General features: G+C 39.0%; 2 protein-coding genes across 2 annotated transcripts in view; one reads left to right on the top strand and one right to left on the bottom strand.

Annotated features, from left to right (window-relative positions):
• The window catches only part of LOC135200065 (protein white-like), a 32,051-nt gene extending 29,931 nt beyond the window's left edge, over positions 1–2,120 (bottom strand). Inside the window, exon 1 of the mRNA XM_064228328.1 lies at positions 1,982–2,120. Within this exon, the coding sequence (XP_064084398.1) occupies positions 1,982–2,023 (42 nt within the window). The 5' untranslated portion in view covers positions 2,024–2,120. The remainder of the gene's footprint in view (positions 1–1,981) is intronic.
• Positions 1–17,986, top strand: part of LOC135200064 (uncharacterized) — a 423,322-nt gene that overhangs the window by 14,091 nt on the left and 391,245 nt on the right. The gene's annotated exons all lie outside the window — the stretch shown is intronic.

Below are 17,986 nucleotides of genomic sequence, written 5' to 3' on the forward strand. Positions count from 1 at the left end.
CCCATTCCATCGAGAAATAAATTTCTATCACCAGAAATAAATTCCTCTGTTTCCGCATTGGCAGGGCAACGAATCGAACTTCGGACCTCCGAATTGGTAGGCGAGCGCAAAAACCACTCATCCAACGAGGAACTGTGGCTATACAATTTACATTTATATATATATATGTGTATATATATATATATATATATATATATATATATAGATATATAGTATAATATATATAATTTAATGTAGAATTGTAATGATATAAAAAGAATTAGATGACGTAGCGAAAAGTCAACTTTTTATGGCTAATGAAACTGGCTATATCTGTACATTATCCCTATACGAATGTGTATTGTTCAGCATAGCACAATTGAGGGCGTCATTTACTATGGAACTCCAATCGCAAATTGCGGTAAGATAAGATATTCATCCATCGGAATTATACCCCAATGACATTTTTTTTTATCTCATATATCGTAGATGTTGATTTTCGAAAGAAAGTCTTGAATGAATTTGACGTTACGCAAACTCTCAGATAATATTTTCCCGGTCAGCATTATCTGATTGGGACATTTATTTGGGACCTAGAATTTATATAGTTTCAATTTATAACTATTGATGTTAAAATGTGTTAGGAAATGATAGGAGAAGAAGAACTTAAAGGTAAACTGTGGAAGTGGTATTGGACAGGAAGAGCCTAGATATCCTAGAAGGCGAGTTATTTGTGAAGGACTCTGTGTGTAAGGTTTCAACGTCCTGCTGATTAGTCTTTTGTGTACAATTATGAATAGGATAATTGTTGGACAGATTTTAGTTCAGGGTATTCGTTCACGATTCAGCAGTTTTGAAGTATGAATGTGGCAGTGACTTTGTCTTGTCTTTTTCTGGGACCAATCAGTGTTGTGGGAAACTGCTATATATATATATATATATATATATATATTTATATATATATATATAATAATATATATATATATATTATATATTATGTGTGTGTGAGTATTAATCGTATTAATCATTGTTGGGAGAATTAAGTAGTTTAGTTACAAATCCAATACGTAAAATAATAATAATAATAATAATAATAATAATAATAATAATAATAATAATAATAATAATATTTATTATTTGTTTATTTTTCTTTATCATAGCCCTCCAATTCGACTGGGTGGTATTTTATAGTGTCGGGTTCCGAGTTGCATCCTGCCTCCTTAGGAGTCCATCACTTTTCTTACTCGGCGCCGTTTCTAGGAACACACTCCTCTGCATGAATCCTGGAGCTGTTTCGGCACCTAGTTTTTCCATGTTCCTTTTCAGGGATCTTGGGATCGTACTTAGTGTTCCTATGATTATGGGTACAGTTTCCACTGGCATATCTTATATCTTTCTTATTTCCATTTTCAGGTCTTGATACTTATCAGTCTTTTCCCTCTCTTTCGGCTTCAATCAGTGATACTCTCTTCTTTATTTTGTCAATGAACGTCACGTCTGGTTTATTGGCACGTATCATGATCGTTTTCTATCACTCCCTCAGGTTGGTGTTCGTACCACTTATTACTGCAAGGTAGCTGGTGTTTCTTGCACAGGCTCCAGTGGAGGGCTTTTTCATTACATTATTATTATTATTATTATTATTATTATTATTTATTATTATTATTATTATTATTATTATTATTATTATTATTATTATTATTATTATTCATGTGGAGCAAGTTTAAAGAGCCATGAACTTACTAAATAAGTAGTCCACTGAGATAGAACGTTCATAAATGAACAGATGTTTATATCTTTTAAATATGACGTCGTCCAACACGGGACCAGCCCCTCCCAGTAATTTCCCATTATGCAATTATGCAGACTAAAGAACTTAGTCCGAGCTTCTGGGCAGTACGTAAAGCCCCATGGCGAGGACTTGCTGTCTTACTTTTCTTACATTACTACGTATAATTTCTTTCTGAGTTCACTCGAATAAATGATAATATGATTTACTTACCGTGGCCCTTTGCCGTATGCTTAATCCTATTACTTCAGCCATTGCGCAACGGTTCAGTGTAAGGGATTAACTAGTATAAGGAGGTTAAGGTATCTGTTAACACGACATCACTAAGCTCTCTACACTGTCCGTAGGACGATTCGCATATTATGGGACGATAGAGGTTATCTTTATCTTATCTCCACATGATTATCGGGTGATAATATCGCGGATCCCGTATGCCCTTAAATGTCCGTCATATGATGCATCTTTTTGATGCTTAATAGTTGATGGATTTGTGTGGGTAAGTTGCGTTGCATGAGAGGGATTGTGGGTGCCAAAATCCGAACTTATATTTCGTCGTGAAGTGGTCCTTTTTATTATTTTTTTGGGAGGTCCGTTAATTCTTGATAAGATATTTTTCTTTTGTATTTTTATATTTAAACCGACATATATGCTCATAACCCTTCTACCAAAGGGATGAATCCCAGACTGCCGAAGGTCAGACAGCCAAGACTACCGAAGGGCAGAAGCCCCAAGACTGCCGAAAGGCACAACGCTCCCGAGGTTGCCCGAGAAGCAGAAACCCCAAGATTGCCAAAGGGCAGAACTCCGAGACTGGCGAAGGGAAGAACGACAAAACTGCCAAAGGGCAGAAACCCCAAGAATGCCCTAGGGGCAGAACGCCACTGAGATTGCCTGAGAGGCACACCGCCCGAGACTGCCCGAGGGGCGGGTCGCCCCCCGAGACTGTCTGGGAAGCGGGTCGCCACCTGAGACAGCTTGTGGGGTGGGTCACCCCCTGAGACTGTACGGGGGGCGGGTCACCCCCCGAGATCGTCCGGGGGGCGGGTCGCCCCCGAGATCGTCCGGGGGGCCGGTTGCCCCCTGAGACTGTTGGTGGGGCGGGTCACCCCTGGAGATTGTCCGGGGGTCAGGTCGCACCCTGAGACTGCTTGTTGGGCAGGTCGCCCCCCGAGATTGTCTAGGGGGCGGGTCGCCCCCCGAGATTGTACGGGGGGCGGGTCCCCCCGAAACTGTATGGGGGCGGGTTGTGGGGCGGGTCACCCCCGGAGACTGTCTGGGGGGCGTGTCACCCCCGAGACTGTTCTTGGGGCAGGTCACCCCACGAGATTGTCCGGAGGGCGAGTCGCCCCTTGAGATTGCTTGCGGGGCGGGTCGCCCTCCTAGACTGCCTGGGGGGCGGGTCGCCCCTTGAGACTGCCCAAAAGGTGGGTCGCCCCCTGAGACTGGCCCCTGCAGCGTCTTTTGCCCTCTGGTCCTCTTTGTTGTCTTCTTCCTTCTGTTTCTTAGCTTCGTCGTTATCCGCTGATGTCCTTTGGAATAGGTCTTCTTTGAGGTTGACTTTGGAATCTGCCATTTGCTTCACAAACTTCAATAGATCGTCTTCGGTTTGCTGAGGGAGAGATGCAAAGGAAAGACGTGTTTGATCCCATAGACTTCACCTAACATTTGTTTATTACTTTTGAAACACATAGTAGTTTAAAGGATTTCCATGAAAGCCCTATAAGTTGAAACGGTTTTGTCGTTTATTATTTAATTCTTCCACGTAAACTTTGGCCTCACTTTGCTCCGCTTTCCCGCCACCTCCATGCTCATAACCCTTTTACAAATGATCTCCTCGAAGAATTACGTGACCAAACCTCAGTAAACTTCCTTCCTCTGCCTCCTTCGATACTTCCCCTATCTTAACTGTTTCTAATTACTTGTGGTTCTTTACAGCGTCCTAGCTTCAACACCTTTCATTCCTTTAACTATACCTTCGTTCATATTCTCTCTTCCATCTTACCTTCCATCCTCTCCTAACAGTTGATTCATATCGCAGCTGCGAGGTTTTCTTCCTGTTTCACCTTCCAAACCTTTCTACTCTCAGCGCTGAATGACCGTATAGATCCCAGCTTGGCTTATGGCCAAAATTCCCTATTCCACATTCCTCAACTGTTTCTCTGATATATTCATCTCTGATCCTATCCTTCTTGTGGCTCCACACATCCTCATAATATCTGCCACATCAATTTCCCTTTCTCGGGCCATTTGACTACACTTTTGTAGAACTCTCCTGGAATCTTTTGCATTAATCCTCCTGTCGTACAATACCCCTGACGAACCTTCTCCAGTTTATGCAAGCACTTTGTGTTTTCTTTGGTCGAGTCCAAAGTTCATATCTCCATTGTCAGTTCTGTTTGATTACGTTTGATATTTTGCTTTGGAAAATCTTCTCATAAAAATTTCTCAACACTGGATTATATATATATATATATATATATATATATATATATATATATATATATATATATATATATATATATATATATATATATATATATATATATATATATATATAATGTGTGTGCAATTTTTTTAGGTCAGTTAATCCTTGCCAAGATATTTTCATTTTATACTTTATATTTAAACTTACAGAACTTCAAGTTGTCCCTGGGTTAAAGGCCTTTCATTTTTTTTTAATTAAAAGTACGAAATCATGTGATCTGTTCACTGAATTCTTGAAAAAAAAGTATTTTGGAATGCGCAGATAACTCGGGATTTTTCCTTACTTTTATTGAATATGAACACAAGCAACACTATGAAAATATTATGAATACTAATTAGTTTACCGTGACAATTTTATGTAGCCTTCAGGTAACTTGCATTGTAATGACTGAATAAAAATATAGATTAATTTTATATGTTGCACAACTACAAAGACTACCAACTCGGTGAACTGATGATTAAAAGTGTAGTGAGAAGTCTCATTAGATATTTACCTGTTACATAATAAATGCACTAAATACCAGGAAGAATGATTAAATCCGTAATATCTATAAAAAGTCAAGCATTTGTTAAAAAAACAAAAAGTGCCGTTACCTGTTGTTATTTCTGGGTAACCATGTTTCACCTGATACGAAAAATCAATAAGTGATTGATAAATCAAAATATAATTGATCTGTCATGTCGTCTATTACGATGCAATAGGAATTAATGTATATTTACCTGACCATATGTTACTAACATGGAAGAGAGAATCGCTTAGCGAGTGTTACCCATAAATAATATTTTACGTTTTCTAATGGCGGAATATTTTCGTTTTCTGTAATATTGATCGTAAACTTATCAGTTCTTCACGGCTTTATGTTCGCATCCTTTTAACGTTAGGTGCTATTATTATACTTATTCGGTTATTGTACCTATCAGGAGTCCATCACTTTTCTCTCTATGTGCGCTGTTTGTTGTATCACACTCTAATGCATGAGTCCTGGAGCTACTTCGGCATCTATAGTTTTTCTAGATTCCTTTTCAGGGATCTTGGGATCGTGCCATTGTTCCTATGATTATAGGTACAATTTCCACTGACATATCCCATATCCTTCTTATTTCTATTTTCAGATCTTGATACTTATTATTATTATTATTATTATTATTATTATTATTATTATTATTATTATTATTATTATTATTATTATTATTTTTTTTTTTTTTTTTTTTTTTTTTTTTTTTTTTTTTTTTTTTGCTCTATCACAGTCATCCAATTCGACTGGGTGATATTTATAGTGTGGGGTTCCGGGTTGCATCCTGCCTCCTTAGGAGTCCATCATCTTCTTACTATGTGTGCCGTTTTCTAGGATCACACTCTTCTGCATGAGTCCTGGAGCTACTTCAGCCTCTAGTTTTTCTAGATTCCTTTTCAGGGATCTTGGGATCGTGCCTAGTGCTCCTATGATTATGGGTACGATTTCCAATGGCATATCCCATATCCTTCTTATTTCTATTTTCAGATCTTGATACTATCCAATTTTTTGCCCTCTCTCTTCTCTCAACTCTGGTGTCCCATGGTATTGCGACATCAATGAGTGATACTTTCTTCTTGACTTTGTCAATCAACGTCACGTCGCTGGTCTGTTTTGCACGTATCACCCTATCCGTTCTGATACCATAGTCCCAGAGGATCTTTGCCTGATCGTTTTCTATCACTCCTTCAGGTTGGTGCTCGTACCAACTTATTACTGCAAGGTAGCTGATGTTTCTTGCACAGGCTCCAGTGGAGGGCTTTTGCCACTGAATCATGCCTCTTTTTGTACAGGTTCTGTGCAAGTGCCGGGCATTCACTTGCTATGTGGTTTATGGTTTCACTTTTCGTATTGCACTTCCTACATATGGGAGAGATGTTATTTCCGTCTATCGTACTTTGAACATATCTGGTTTTTAGGGCCTGATCTTGTGCCGCTGTTATCATTCCTTCAGTTTCCTTCTTTAGCTCTCCCCACCCTCTGTAGCCATTGCCAATTGTCATCGCTGGCTAGTTCTTTAGTCTGTCTCATGTATTGTCCGTTGCATTGGTTTGTTTGTGCCAGTCCTCTGTTTCTTTCTGTTCTTTCTCCTGTCTCTGTATATTTCTGGTCTGGGTTCGTCTGCTTTTATTAGTCCTTCTTCCCATGCACTCTTTAGCCACTCGTCTTCACTGGTTTTCAGATATTGCCCCAGTGCTCTGTTTTCGGTGTTGACGCAGTCCTCTATACTTAGTAGTCTCTCCTCCTTCCTTTCGTGTTATGTATAGTCTGTCCGTATTTGCTCTTGGGTGTAGTGCTTTGTGTATTGTCATATGTTTCCTGGTTTTCTGATCTATGCTGCGGAGTTCTGTCTTCGTCCATTCCACTATTCCTGCGCTGTATCTGATTACTGGCACTGCCCAGTGTTTATGGCTTTTATCATATTTCCGGCGTTGAGTTTTGATTTGAGTATCGCCTTGAGTCTCTGCATATATTCTTTCCTGATCGTGTCCTTCATCTCTTGGTGTTTTATATCTCCACCTTCCATTATTCCCAGGTATTTGTAGTCCTGTCTCATCTATGTGTTTGATGTTGCTCCCGCTGGTAGCTTTATCCCTCCAGTTCTCGTTACTTTGCCTTTTTGTATGTTGACTAAGGCACATTTTTCTATTCCAAACTCCATCCTGATGTCCCCAGATACAATCCTTACAGTCTGGATTAGGGTATCTATTTCCTTGATGCTCTTACCATACAGCTTGATGTCGTCCATGAACATCAGATGGTTGATTCTGCCCTTATTTTCTTCTTTTCTTGAGTTGGTACCCGGCATCCATCTTCTGTAGTACTTTTGTCATGGGAATCATGGCTACTACGAAGAGTAGTGGGGACAGTGAGTCGCCCTGGAAGATCCCTCTCCTGATATTAACCTCTGCTAGTCTTATTCCAGAGCCTGTAAGTATTGTATTCCAGTTGCGCATTGTATTTTTGAGGAAGCTGATGGTGTTTTCCTCTGCCCCATATATTTTCAGGCATTCTATTAGCCATTTGTGGTATCATGTCGAAGGCTTTCTTATAGTCTATCCATGCCATGCTTAGGTTGGTTTTCCTTCTCCTACTGTTCTTCATTACCATTTTGTCTATCAGGAGCTGGTCTTTTGTGCCCCTACACTTCCTTCTGCAGCCTTTCTGTTGGTGGGGGATGGTGTTTTTGTCTCCTCTAGGTAGTTGTATAGCCTTTCACTGATGATACCTGTTAGTAACTTCCACATTATTGGTAGGCAGGTGGTAGGCCTGTAGTTACTGGCTATATTTCCCTTACTCTTGTCTTTTGTACTAAGGATGTTCTTCTGTGGTCATCCATTTGGGTGCTTGGTGATTTGAGATACAATGCTGGAGTTGTTCTGCTATTCGTGGGTGTAGGGCCTTGAAGTTTTTGAGCCAGTATCCATGACTTCATCGGGGACCTGGGGCTTTCCAGTTTGGCATTTTCTTTAGTTGGTGTCTGACTGTGTCTGGTCGTGATCTCTGTGAATCTTTGTTTTATTCTCCCTGTTTCTTCTTCCTTGACTTCCTGGAGCCATGTTGCATGTTTGTTGTGTGATACCGGATTGCTCCATATGTTTTCCCAGAGTCTCTTACTTGGTTCGGCTTCAGGAATTTTCTGGGTGGTTGTCTTCCCCTCTTAGTTGGCTGTATAGTCTTATTATTATTATTATTATTATTATTATTATTATTATTATTATTATTATTTATTATTATTATTATTATTATTATTATTATTACTGAACCAAGGAACCCCTGTAACGAGGGCTATAGTATCGAGAATTAAAAGCCACAGCAGTGGTATCAATATTTATGTGCAGGGATAAAAATTTTGAACTGTATATTAATATTTTAACACTACCGTGGCTTTATATATATATATATATATATATATATATATATATATATATATATATATATATATATATATATATATATATATATATATATCTTTCTTTTTTTTTTTGTCTATCACAGTCCTCCAATTCGACTGGGTGGTATTTATAGTGTGTCCAGGTTGCATCTTGCCTCCTTAGGAGTCCATCACTTTCCTTACTATGTGCGCCGTTTCTAGGATCACACTCTTCTGCACGAGTCCTGGAGCTACTTCAGCCTCTAGTTTTTCCAGATTCCTTTTCAGGGATCCTGGGATCGTGCGTAGTGTTCCTATGATTATAGGTACAATTTTCACTGGTATATCGCATATCCTTCTTATTTCTACTTTCAGGTCTTGATACTGATCCATTTTTTCCCGTTCCTTCTCTTCAACTCTGGTGTCCCATGGTATTGCGGCATCAATGAGTGATACTTTCTTCTTGACTTTGTCAATCAACGTCACGTCTGGTCTATTTGCAACGTATCACCCTATCTGTTCTGATACCATAGTCCCAAGAGGGACTTTGCCTGATCGTTTTCTATCACTCCTTCAGGTTGGTGCTCGTACCACTTATTACTGCAAGGTAGCTGGTGTTTCTTGCACAGGCTCCAGTGGAGGGCTTTTGCTACTGAATCATGCCTCTTTTTGTACTGGTTCTGTGCAAGTACCGGACATTCGCTTGCTATGTGGTTTATGGTTTCATCTTTCGTATTGCACTTCCTACATATGGGAGAGATGTTACTTCCATCTATCGTTCTTTGAACATATCTTGTTCTTAGGGCCTGATCTTGTGCCGCTGTTATCATTCCTTCAGTTTCCTTCTTGAGCTCTCCCCTAAGTAGCCATTGCCATGTGTCATCGCTGGCTAGTTCTTTAGTCTGTCTCGTGTATTGTCCGTGCATTGGTTTGTTGTGCCGTACTCTGTTCTGCTTGTCATTCTCCTGTCTCTGTATATTTCTGGGTCTTCGTCTACTTTTATCAGTCCTTCTTCCCATGCACTCTTGAGCCACTCGTCTTCACTGGTTTTCATATATTGCCCCAGTGCTCTGTTATTATTATTATTATTATTATTATTATTATTATTATTATTATTATTATTACTAAATTTGCTACTCGTAATTTTCAGGTTAAGAAATGTTTGGAATTTCTACAGTATTCCTGCGTAGTGTCTTAAAAACACTAAGTAACATAATTTACGTAATTATTATTATCTTGCTAATTTTACGAAGGAAAAAAAAAAAGGTTTCCATTCCATACCATTTACTTCAAGGTTGTGGAATTCTCTTGCTTCTGTTGTGCTCCCCAAGTAATTTGAAATTAATTTTTTCACTTAAAGGTAGCAGTTAATTTTAACTGCCCTTCCTTGCAGTGCCCAAGCATAACTTTTTCATGGCCGTCTGTGTGTTCCTTTTAAATATAAATATCACAAATCTTGCAATATAAAACGCCCTGTGTGTGTTTTTTTATATTTTGCATAGTTTAGCCTTTTACTATCACATGTTCTTGAGGCAAAAGATGCAGAGCAACATAATGTACATAATATATTTAAGGTGCGATTTGGTTGCAAAATAACCTTTAACTAACGGTGTCATTTTTGACACGACAGGGACACACAGCTAAATAAATAGATAAATAAATAGAAAAAAATGAACGAAATAGAATACAAAAATAGAAAATGAAAATGAAAATAGGAAATGTATAGATATAAAAGAATAAATGAGTAAACAAATAAAACATATCCACGTCAAGCTCTTTAGAAATTGCAACGAGAGAGACTACCCTTCCCGTAACTTTCACATCACACCCCCCCCCCCCTGCCTTTTCCAACAATAGGAAGAGGGACCGAAGGAATGTTTTTTTTTTTTTTTTTTTTTTAAAAAGCGAATCTCAGTTTCCACCCTCTCTTTTCCACAAAACAGCCTTTTGTGTGAGTTTAAGAATATGAAAACCGAAGCCTTACAATACGTGGGGTTTTAAGTTTGTACCCGGGAGCTTCTTTTGGGGGTCAGGTCCCCCAGCTGTGAATGGTTATTGCTGTGGATTCAGTCTTTTGAGTCCTCCCTCCTCCTCCTCCTGCCTACCCCCCTCCTCCTCTGCTTGCCGGACAGGAAGTGTTTTGAAACCTTTGATCTCTCTCTCTCTCTCTCTCTCTCTCTCTCGTAATATGGATTAAATTTAATTCATGATAATCTTGTGATCTCTCTCTCTCTCTCACAGTAAAGGTGAGAATATCTCCGTATCTCTAAAGTAACATTGATTAAATTTTATTCGTGATAATAATCTCTCTCTCTCTCTCTCTCTCTCTCTCTCTCTCTCTCTCTCTCTCTCTCTGTTTTATTTGCTTATCATTACGTTCACTCACAGGAATTGGAATTCACCACCTTCCTCTGTATTTGTCCCGCGCGCTGGTTGAGGGGTGCGGCGGCTAGTGCTATCAGTGCACCTACCTCTAGCAGCACTCAGTTATTTAGCATTTTACTTTTTCTCGGTCTTGCCTGTCCAACTCCCTCTTTTCATTGTCAAGAGCCGGTAGACAGGTTCCTCGTTTGCGGACGTTGTTACCGCTGATGACTCCGACACTAGAGGATGCCAGTTTGAGTCCCTACCGGTGCTTGGGAATTTGCATCATTTGTCTTCGGGAAAGAATGGGAGTTCACAGGAGAATTGAGTGAAAAATTCCCAGTCTTTAAAGAGAAGTGTTACTGAAATTTGAAATAAATGTTAGCTGTTTGGTGCAAGCGGCGGTGAATCATAAAATGTCTAAAGGCAATAGACTAACACCAGGTGAAATTATATATTAATATAATATGATTATATATATATATATAGATATTTAGATATAAATATATATATATATATATTATTTATATAAACATATTTATAGAATTATTAATTTATCTATATATTTGAATATATTATATATATGATTGAATATTATATATATATATAAGTATTATATAATTAATTATATATCTATATACTATAATTATATATATATTCATTATATACATATACTTAGTCAAGAAAATGGTCCCGAAATTCAAACTAACAAAATTCCAAGAAAATTTGTAAAAGAATCTTTTCTTACCAAGAGTCTCGCTTGGGAGAAATTCCCACGTGATATGAAAAAAATATAATTTGAATGATTTTATCTCTCCCTTGTCAGGAGGGGCATGGGGGGGGGGGGGGGGGGGGGCAATCTTACATCCTTTGCGTGAATGCACCAAAAGAATATCTTCTTTCCTTATCTCTCGACTTGAGTCATAAAAACTGTGGGTATTTCTTCGCCAATCTGATATGGAAGAAATCCTGTTTATCATTTGTCACAAAAGGTAAATTTGTTCGTCTTTAAGACTTCCAAATATTTTTTGTGCCTTATGTTCCTCTCTCTCTCTCTCTCTCTCTCTCTCTCTCTCTCTCTCTCTCTCTCTCTCTCTCTCTCTCACACACACACAAGCACGACTGGTTAATAACCATCGAAGATAATTCTTTATGACTAGATTCGCTTAACCTAATCACAACGGTTTTTGAATGTTTTAAAATTTAATGCATATAAGTCTACTTCTCTTAAAGGTAACAATTTATGGTCCTGTGTTGTGAAATGATAAATTTTTTAATGTAAATCAATTTGGCCGAGAATCAGTCTTTGAAATGCGTGGCATAAAGATTGAAACTTGAATGCAAAATCGATTTTGAACTGATTGAAAGCATTAGACACCCCAGTTTACGACGCGGATGTATTCAGAATAAGCAAGGAATTCGATCATAATATTGCAACTGCATAATAATTGGTTCACACTTGGAGATTAAATGATCTTTGACTGTAGACTGACTGTAGAATTGTGAAATGGGTGAAGGGAGGTTCCAGTTTCTCTCTTTCTCTCTCTCTCTTCTCTCTCTCTCTCTCTCTCTCTCTCTCTCTCTCTCTCTCTCAATTTAGGATCCTCTGGTAGCCCCTAACCTCCTCTTTTCTTACATTCTATCGGCCAGGTGCGGCTCTTGACAGCCCCATCTGCTGCTACATTGAGAGTGTTGTCGAGGACCTTTTAAAAGACCATAACCTGGCCAGATCACAAAACCATCTCCGAGAAAATTCACCTGACTCCCTCCCTTATTCCCTTCCTCTCATCTTTCCCCACCCCCACCCCGAAGGCCTCCTGCGCTTCGTAAAGAAGATTCCATCAAATCAAGATGAGCGCTGGGGTCCCTTGCTGTGTTTACGAAGTGACGGTAGGCGGATGGAAAACGGGACGTTACGTCTTTTAGCGGAGAGTCCACGAGCTTGAGAGTGAGAATAAGAACGTTCTTGAAGCACTGCTCACACACCACCTAATAGTAGATTCACATCAACCGTGCATATGATGTCTAGGCCAGTCCCTTACGACGCTCCTGATTGGCTGTCGATAAGCCAGTCACAGGGATGGAAACTCTGTCTCTCTTGAGAGAGTTCACATAGGCAGGATGTACTATGTTCCACCTCTCCTGAGGAATACGAACTCTCTCTCGAGAGAGACTGAGAGTTTCCAGCCCTGTGATTGGCTTATCAACAGCCAATCACGGGGCTCCTGATTGGCTGTCGATAAGCCAGTCATAGGGCTGGGAGCTGTCAGTCGTTCTCGAGAGTTCACATAGGCAGGATGTATGTTCCACCTTTCCTGAAGGATACTGCGACCACACCTTGCACGTGAGGTGCTACTGAGCTGCTTCGAAAAAGATTAACTCGGGCTCCCCCGACCGACGATTTCCCCCGAACTCTCCAACACTTTTGACACAAAGTTTGCATTAAAGTGAACATGGATCTTACGAGCGCTTTCAGATGCAGTCTCATGGGTTGTGTGATGTGCAAATTTACGATTTTTTTCCAGACACGTTCGGTTTTACCATAGTGCAAACACAGATTCAACAAAATTTATCTATTTATTTACGAACACAGATTCAACAAAATTGTCATTGGTACTAGATTAAAAATACATGCATTTGCATGCGTATCATACAAAATAAGATGCAGGTAGTTTAGAAATGCAGAGTAAAAAGTGACTTTGGTCTTCATTTTAAACCGGTTTTGTAAGAATTTCTCACAGTCAATAGGATAAATAAAATGTAAAAAAAAAAGTGGGTGGTTAATATGCAATATACAGGGTATTTACGCAAAAAAAAGAACATTCTGAATGTGATTTTAATTCACACAGAATCATGATATCATGATATGCTTATTTGAGGTTCATATTGCGACGTGTTGAATAGAACTACGTATTCAGAATTCAATCAGGAGAGTGCAGTACAGGTATTAGTATTTCGTCTGCGTTCGCTTGACCTGTCAAAGGTTTTAATGGATATCTGAAGATTTTTGGGATTGGGCCTCAGTCCATTTTCGTTCGAGCTGCAAGGGCATATTCCCCCACCCCAACCCCCACCCCCCGCTTCTTTTAAGGTTTAAGTTTTGTTTTAAGTAGGTTTTTTAGTTTTGGTTTTACATTTGGGATGTTTTTTTTTTTTTTTTTAAATCCTTTTCCTTTTCACTTTGAAATTAAAGTTTATATGTACGTTCTGTGCCTCTACATTTGACTCACAACAAACACCCTCTTTTCACTGAACTTTCCCCCTCACCATTCCCCCTCCTCCTCCTCCTACTACCATATCCTCCTCTTCCTACCATTCCCCTTCTCCTTTCATTCCCTCTCCTCCTCCTACCATTCCCCCTCCTCCTCCTCTTCCTACCATTCCTCTTCCTCCTCCTCCTACCATTCCTCTTCCTCTTCATACCTACCCGCTACTCCTCCTCCTCCTACCATTCCCCCTCCTCCTACCCTTTCCCCTCCTCCTACCATTTCCCCTCCTCCCCCTCCTCATCCTACATTCCCCTCCTCCTCCTTTCTACCCTTCCTCTCCCCTTTCTTCCTACCTCTCCCCTGCCTCTCCTCCTAACATTCCCCCTCCTCCTCCTCCTACCATCCCCCCTCCCCTCCTCCCTTCCTCCTACCATCCCTCCCTCCCCTCCTCCTCCTGACCTACCCAGTCCCCTCCTCCTCCTCATCCTACCATTCCCCCTCCTCCTCCTACTACCATTTCCCCTCCTCCTACCATTCCCTCCTACCCTTCCCCCGATTCCCGAAGTCCCTCTGATCGATCTGGAAGTGGCCGCGTGGCAGTCTGCTGGTGTCGTCTTTTGTGAGGCGGCGTCGGAGGAAACCATCGTTCGTCTTATAATTTATAATCCCGAAGATTGGGCGTCGCACAATGCCCCGGCTGAACTCACTGAATGGAACTAATCACTGAGAGGGACACCTCAGCATGGAGGAGTGATTCGTCCTCCTCCTCCTCCTCCTCCTCCTCCTCTTCGATTCCCGATCTGTCTTGTATTTTTTTTTTTTTTTGTTTTTTTTTTTTTACACTTCACCCAGATCCCCCTTCTCTGATTATCCTTTATGTTACGATTCAGCTATCTTTTTTTAATTTAGGTATTTCTTGGATCGTATTTTGTTTGTGTTTGTATTTACATTTAGTGTTGTTATTATCTTCCTCCTTGGTTTTTTTTTTCAGTGTTTCTTGTAAGCTTTTCTATTCAGTTGAAGAATTCTTTGGAAAGATCATAAGTTCTTTTTAGTTTGTTATCGGAAAATATGTAATATGTGTATTTTAGTCAGATAAATTGTCGAACAATTATTTTGAAAAGGCTCCAAGAAAATAATTATTTAATCAAAGATAATATTTACTCATTCCGAGAGGAATATATTTATTATTTCTGCATAATTTTTAAGGGTTATATAAAAACATATAAGAGTTATGATCTATAACCAGAAAATATTCGTTTCGTAATACCTAACGTGTTATTCAAATTCTGATGACTGATTTCTGATGGATGCTGGCCACGTTAATTACCATCAAAATTTAGTGAGTCTTTTGAACAGATGACTTGTCATGACTCATTATATGAAAATTCCCTTATAGATGGTTGACTTAATACTTTGAATCGGTGGCTGTCTGAACATTGAATAGTCAGCCATTGTTGCTGATTATAATCTATGGTTATTTAGTGAGCTCTTCAAGATAGGTAGGTAACAGAATTAATGTTTCTTTTAGATTTCTGTACCTGATAAATAATCATATATGTGGAAAGTGAACTTGTTAGACTCGGGGAAAAAAAAGTTAATAAAGCCTCCCATTGGTGTAAAGTGAAGTACTAACTCGTGTGATGAGTTATGTCAATTATTTCATTTACAGGAAAGATACGTTATGTAGACGAATAAGGAAACTCCGCTTTTGTCAGCGTTGTGTTCGTCCGTGCAACGAATCATCATCCACCGAGGGAAATCCCTTTGGATTGAAATGACAATTAAGATTTGGGCGCGACATCAGTATACCCATGTTGATTGCTGTCGGAATATTTTTGGCGCGCAGATTTTGGCGGGAACTTTGAAGGCTACTGAAAAACCTCCGGATAACCTTTAGTCAACCCTTCCCCCTTTGCATCCTCCTCCGGCAACTTTGCAAAGTGCACGCTTCGATAAATTTGAACAGTCGGAAAGTTGCATTCGCGACGGATTCGAACAGATCGATCCCTCCGCTTGATACCGAAAGCCGGGATTGATTCGGGGGGGGGGGGGAACGAAGTTGATCCAGACTTTTAAAGCATTGGGACTGATGATCCCTCGGCTTCCAGGGAGCGGAGATCTTATCGGCTCCAGCTTCGTTTTGCGAAGCCTTGTGCAGCGATTAAGGCGGGTACCTTGTGGAGGGGGGGAAGGGGGGGGGGGGGGCGGTTTGCCGAGTGGAAATTGCAGTCGGGGAGCTGTATGGTGGTTTCCTAATGGCTGTGAGCTGGCAATTAGCGGCGTGAGTGATATACGGTCGCCGTGGCGAGATTGTTCTGTTCATTAGTGTAGGCGGTCATAAGGAACCACTCATTATTTTCCGTCCCCCTAATTAATACAGTCACCTTTAATGTGCAATTAGTGACTGTAATTGCCTTACATGTTGCAATTCTCATCCAGGATAACAATGAGCATCTCGTCTCTCGCCTTCTATTTTATTTATCTTTTTTTTTTTTACATTTTTTACAGGCTATTTTTAGAGCTTTCGTGTTGCCACGACTTATTTGTGCAAGGTAATGGATGAGAAGAACATACGTGCATACTTCCATACACATAATGGTGTAAGGGCGTTTTCGTCATATTTTGAGATCCGTAGAGAGAGAGAGAGAGAGAGAGAGAGAGAGAGGGGTGGGGGATTTGTTGCAGCCATATTGCTAACTTTCCTATTAAGTTGCCTCTTGTTGGTTTATCTTTTGAGAAATCTCAAGGGATTTGAAAAAGTTTATTTTTCAAGAAGAAAAAGGGAATTATTAGGACGTTTTAGAGCTTGGCTGGGAGGACTCCAATGTGGATGTTTTTTTGTTCTTTATTGACAATTCTCTCTGTGTTTGTGTTGTGTGTAGTTGCATATATATATATATATATATATATATATATATATATATATATATATATATATATATATATATATATACATGCAGAGAATCTACAAATCTACAATACGACACAAGAAGACTAAAGGATAAAAAAACAATGCACTGGTGGAGAAGACTAAGCAAATAAAACAAATAAAACTTTAATATTACAAACATATATATTTCAGATTTACATATATTAGTATATATATATATATATATATATATATATATATATATATATGTGTGTGTGTGTGTGTGTGTGTGTGTGTGTGTGTGTTAGAGTGTGTGTGTGAGTGTGTGTGGGTGTATTAGATTTCAATATTTCAGTATTTAATTATTTGAATATTTTATATATATATATATATATATATATATATATATATATATATATATATATATATATATATATATGCATATATACAATATATATATAGATTATATATAAATAATTATCACATCACCGTGATTCATATAAATCATCGAGCTACAAATTTCCTTTAATATCTAATTCGCTCTACCTCGGAATTGAATATTTTTATATATGTACCGAAGGGGAATTTTTAGTGATAATAATTCGTCCCCTCATGGGATCAAAACACCGTCCAGTGGACGGGACGAAATCAGCAACGGCTGTTCGATCCCATGAGGGGACGAAATTATTATCAACTTAAAAATTCCCCTTCGGGTACATATATGAAAATATATCAATTCCGAGGTAGAGCGAATAAGATATTAAGGACATTTGTAGCTCGAATGATTTATATATATATAATATCTATATATATATATATTATATATATATATATATATATATATAATATATATTATATCTATATATATCTATATATATCTATATCATATATATATATACTATATATATATAATAATATATATATATATATATATATATATTTGTGTATATGTGTGTGTATGTATGTATATAAAACCTTCTTTTTCATAGTATATCATGTTTTTCTTAGCGTTTTGCAGGCTAGTTTATGAGTTTTCGATAATTTTTTATAACAGACCTCCCCCACCAAAAAAAGAGAAAAACTAATAGTAAAGTGACAGACGTCCTTTTTCCTCCTTGGCCATTACATTCTCCAGATTAAATTGGCCATTCGTGCACGATGTTTATTTACTATAGTACATTCACATCACCGTGCATTTGATGTCTAGGCCAGTCCCTTACCACGCTCCTGATTGGCTGTAAGCCACTCACAGGACTGGAAACTCTCGGTCTCTCTCGAGAGTTCACATGGGTAGGATCTATGTTCCACCTCTCCTGAGGTCGTCTTTCAGGAGAGGTGGAACATGCATCCTTCCTATGTGAACTCTCGAGAGAGACTGAGAGTTTTCAGCCGTGTGATTGG

This window comes from Macrobrachium nipponense, chromosome 26 (assembly GCF_015104395.2).
Source record: "Macrobrachium nipponense isolate FS-2020 chromosome 26, ASM1510439v2, whole genome shotgun sequence".
In the NCBI taxonomy this organism is placed as follows: domain Eukaryota; kingdom Metazoa; phylum Arthropoda; class Malacostraca; order Decapoda; family Palaemonidae; genus Macrobrachium; species Macrobrachium nipponense.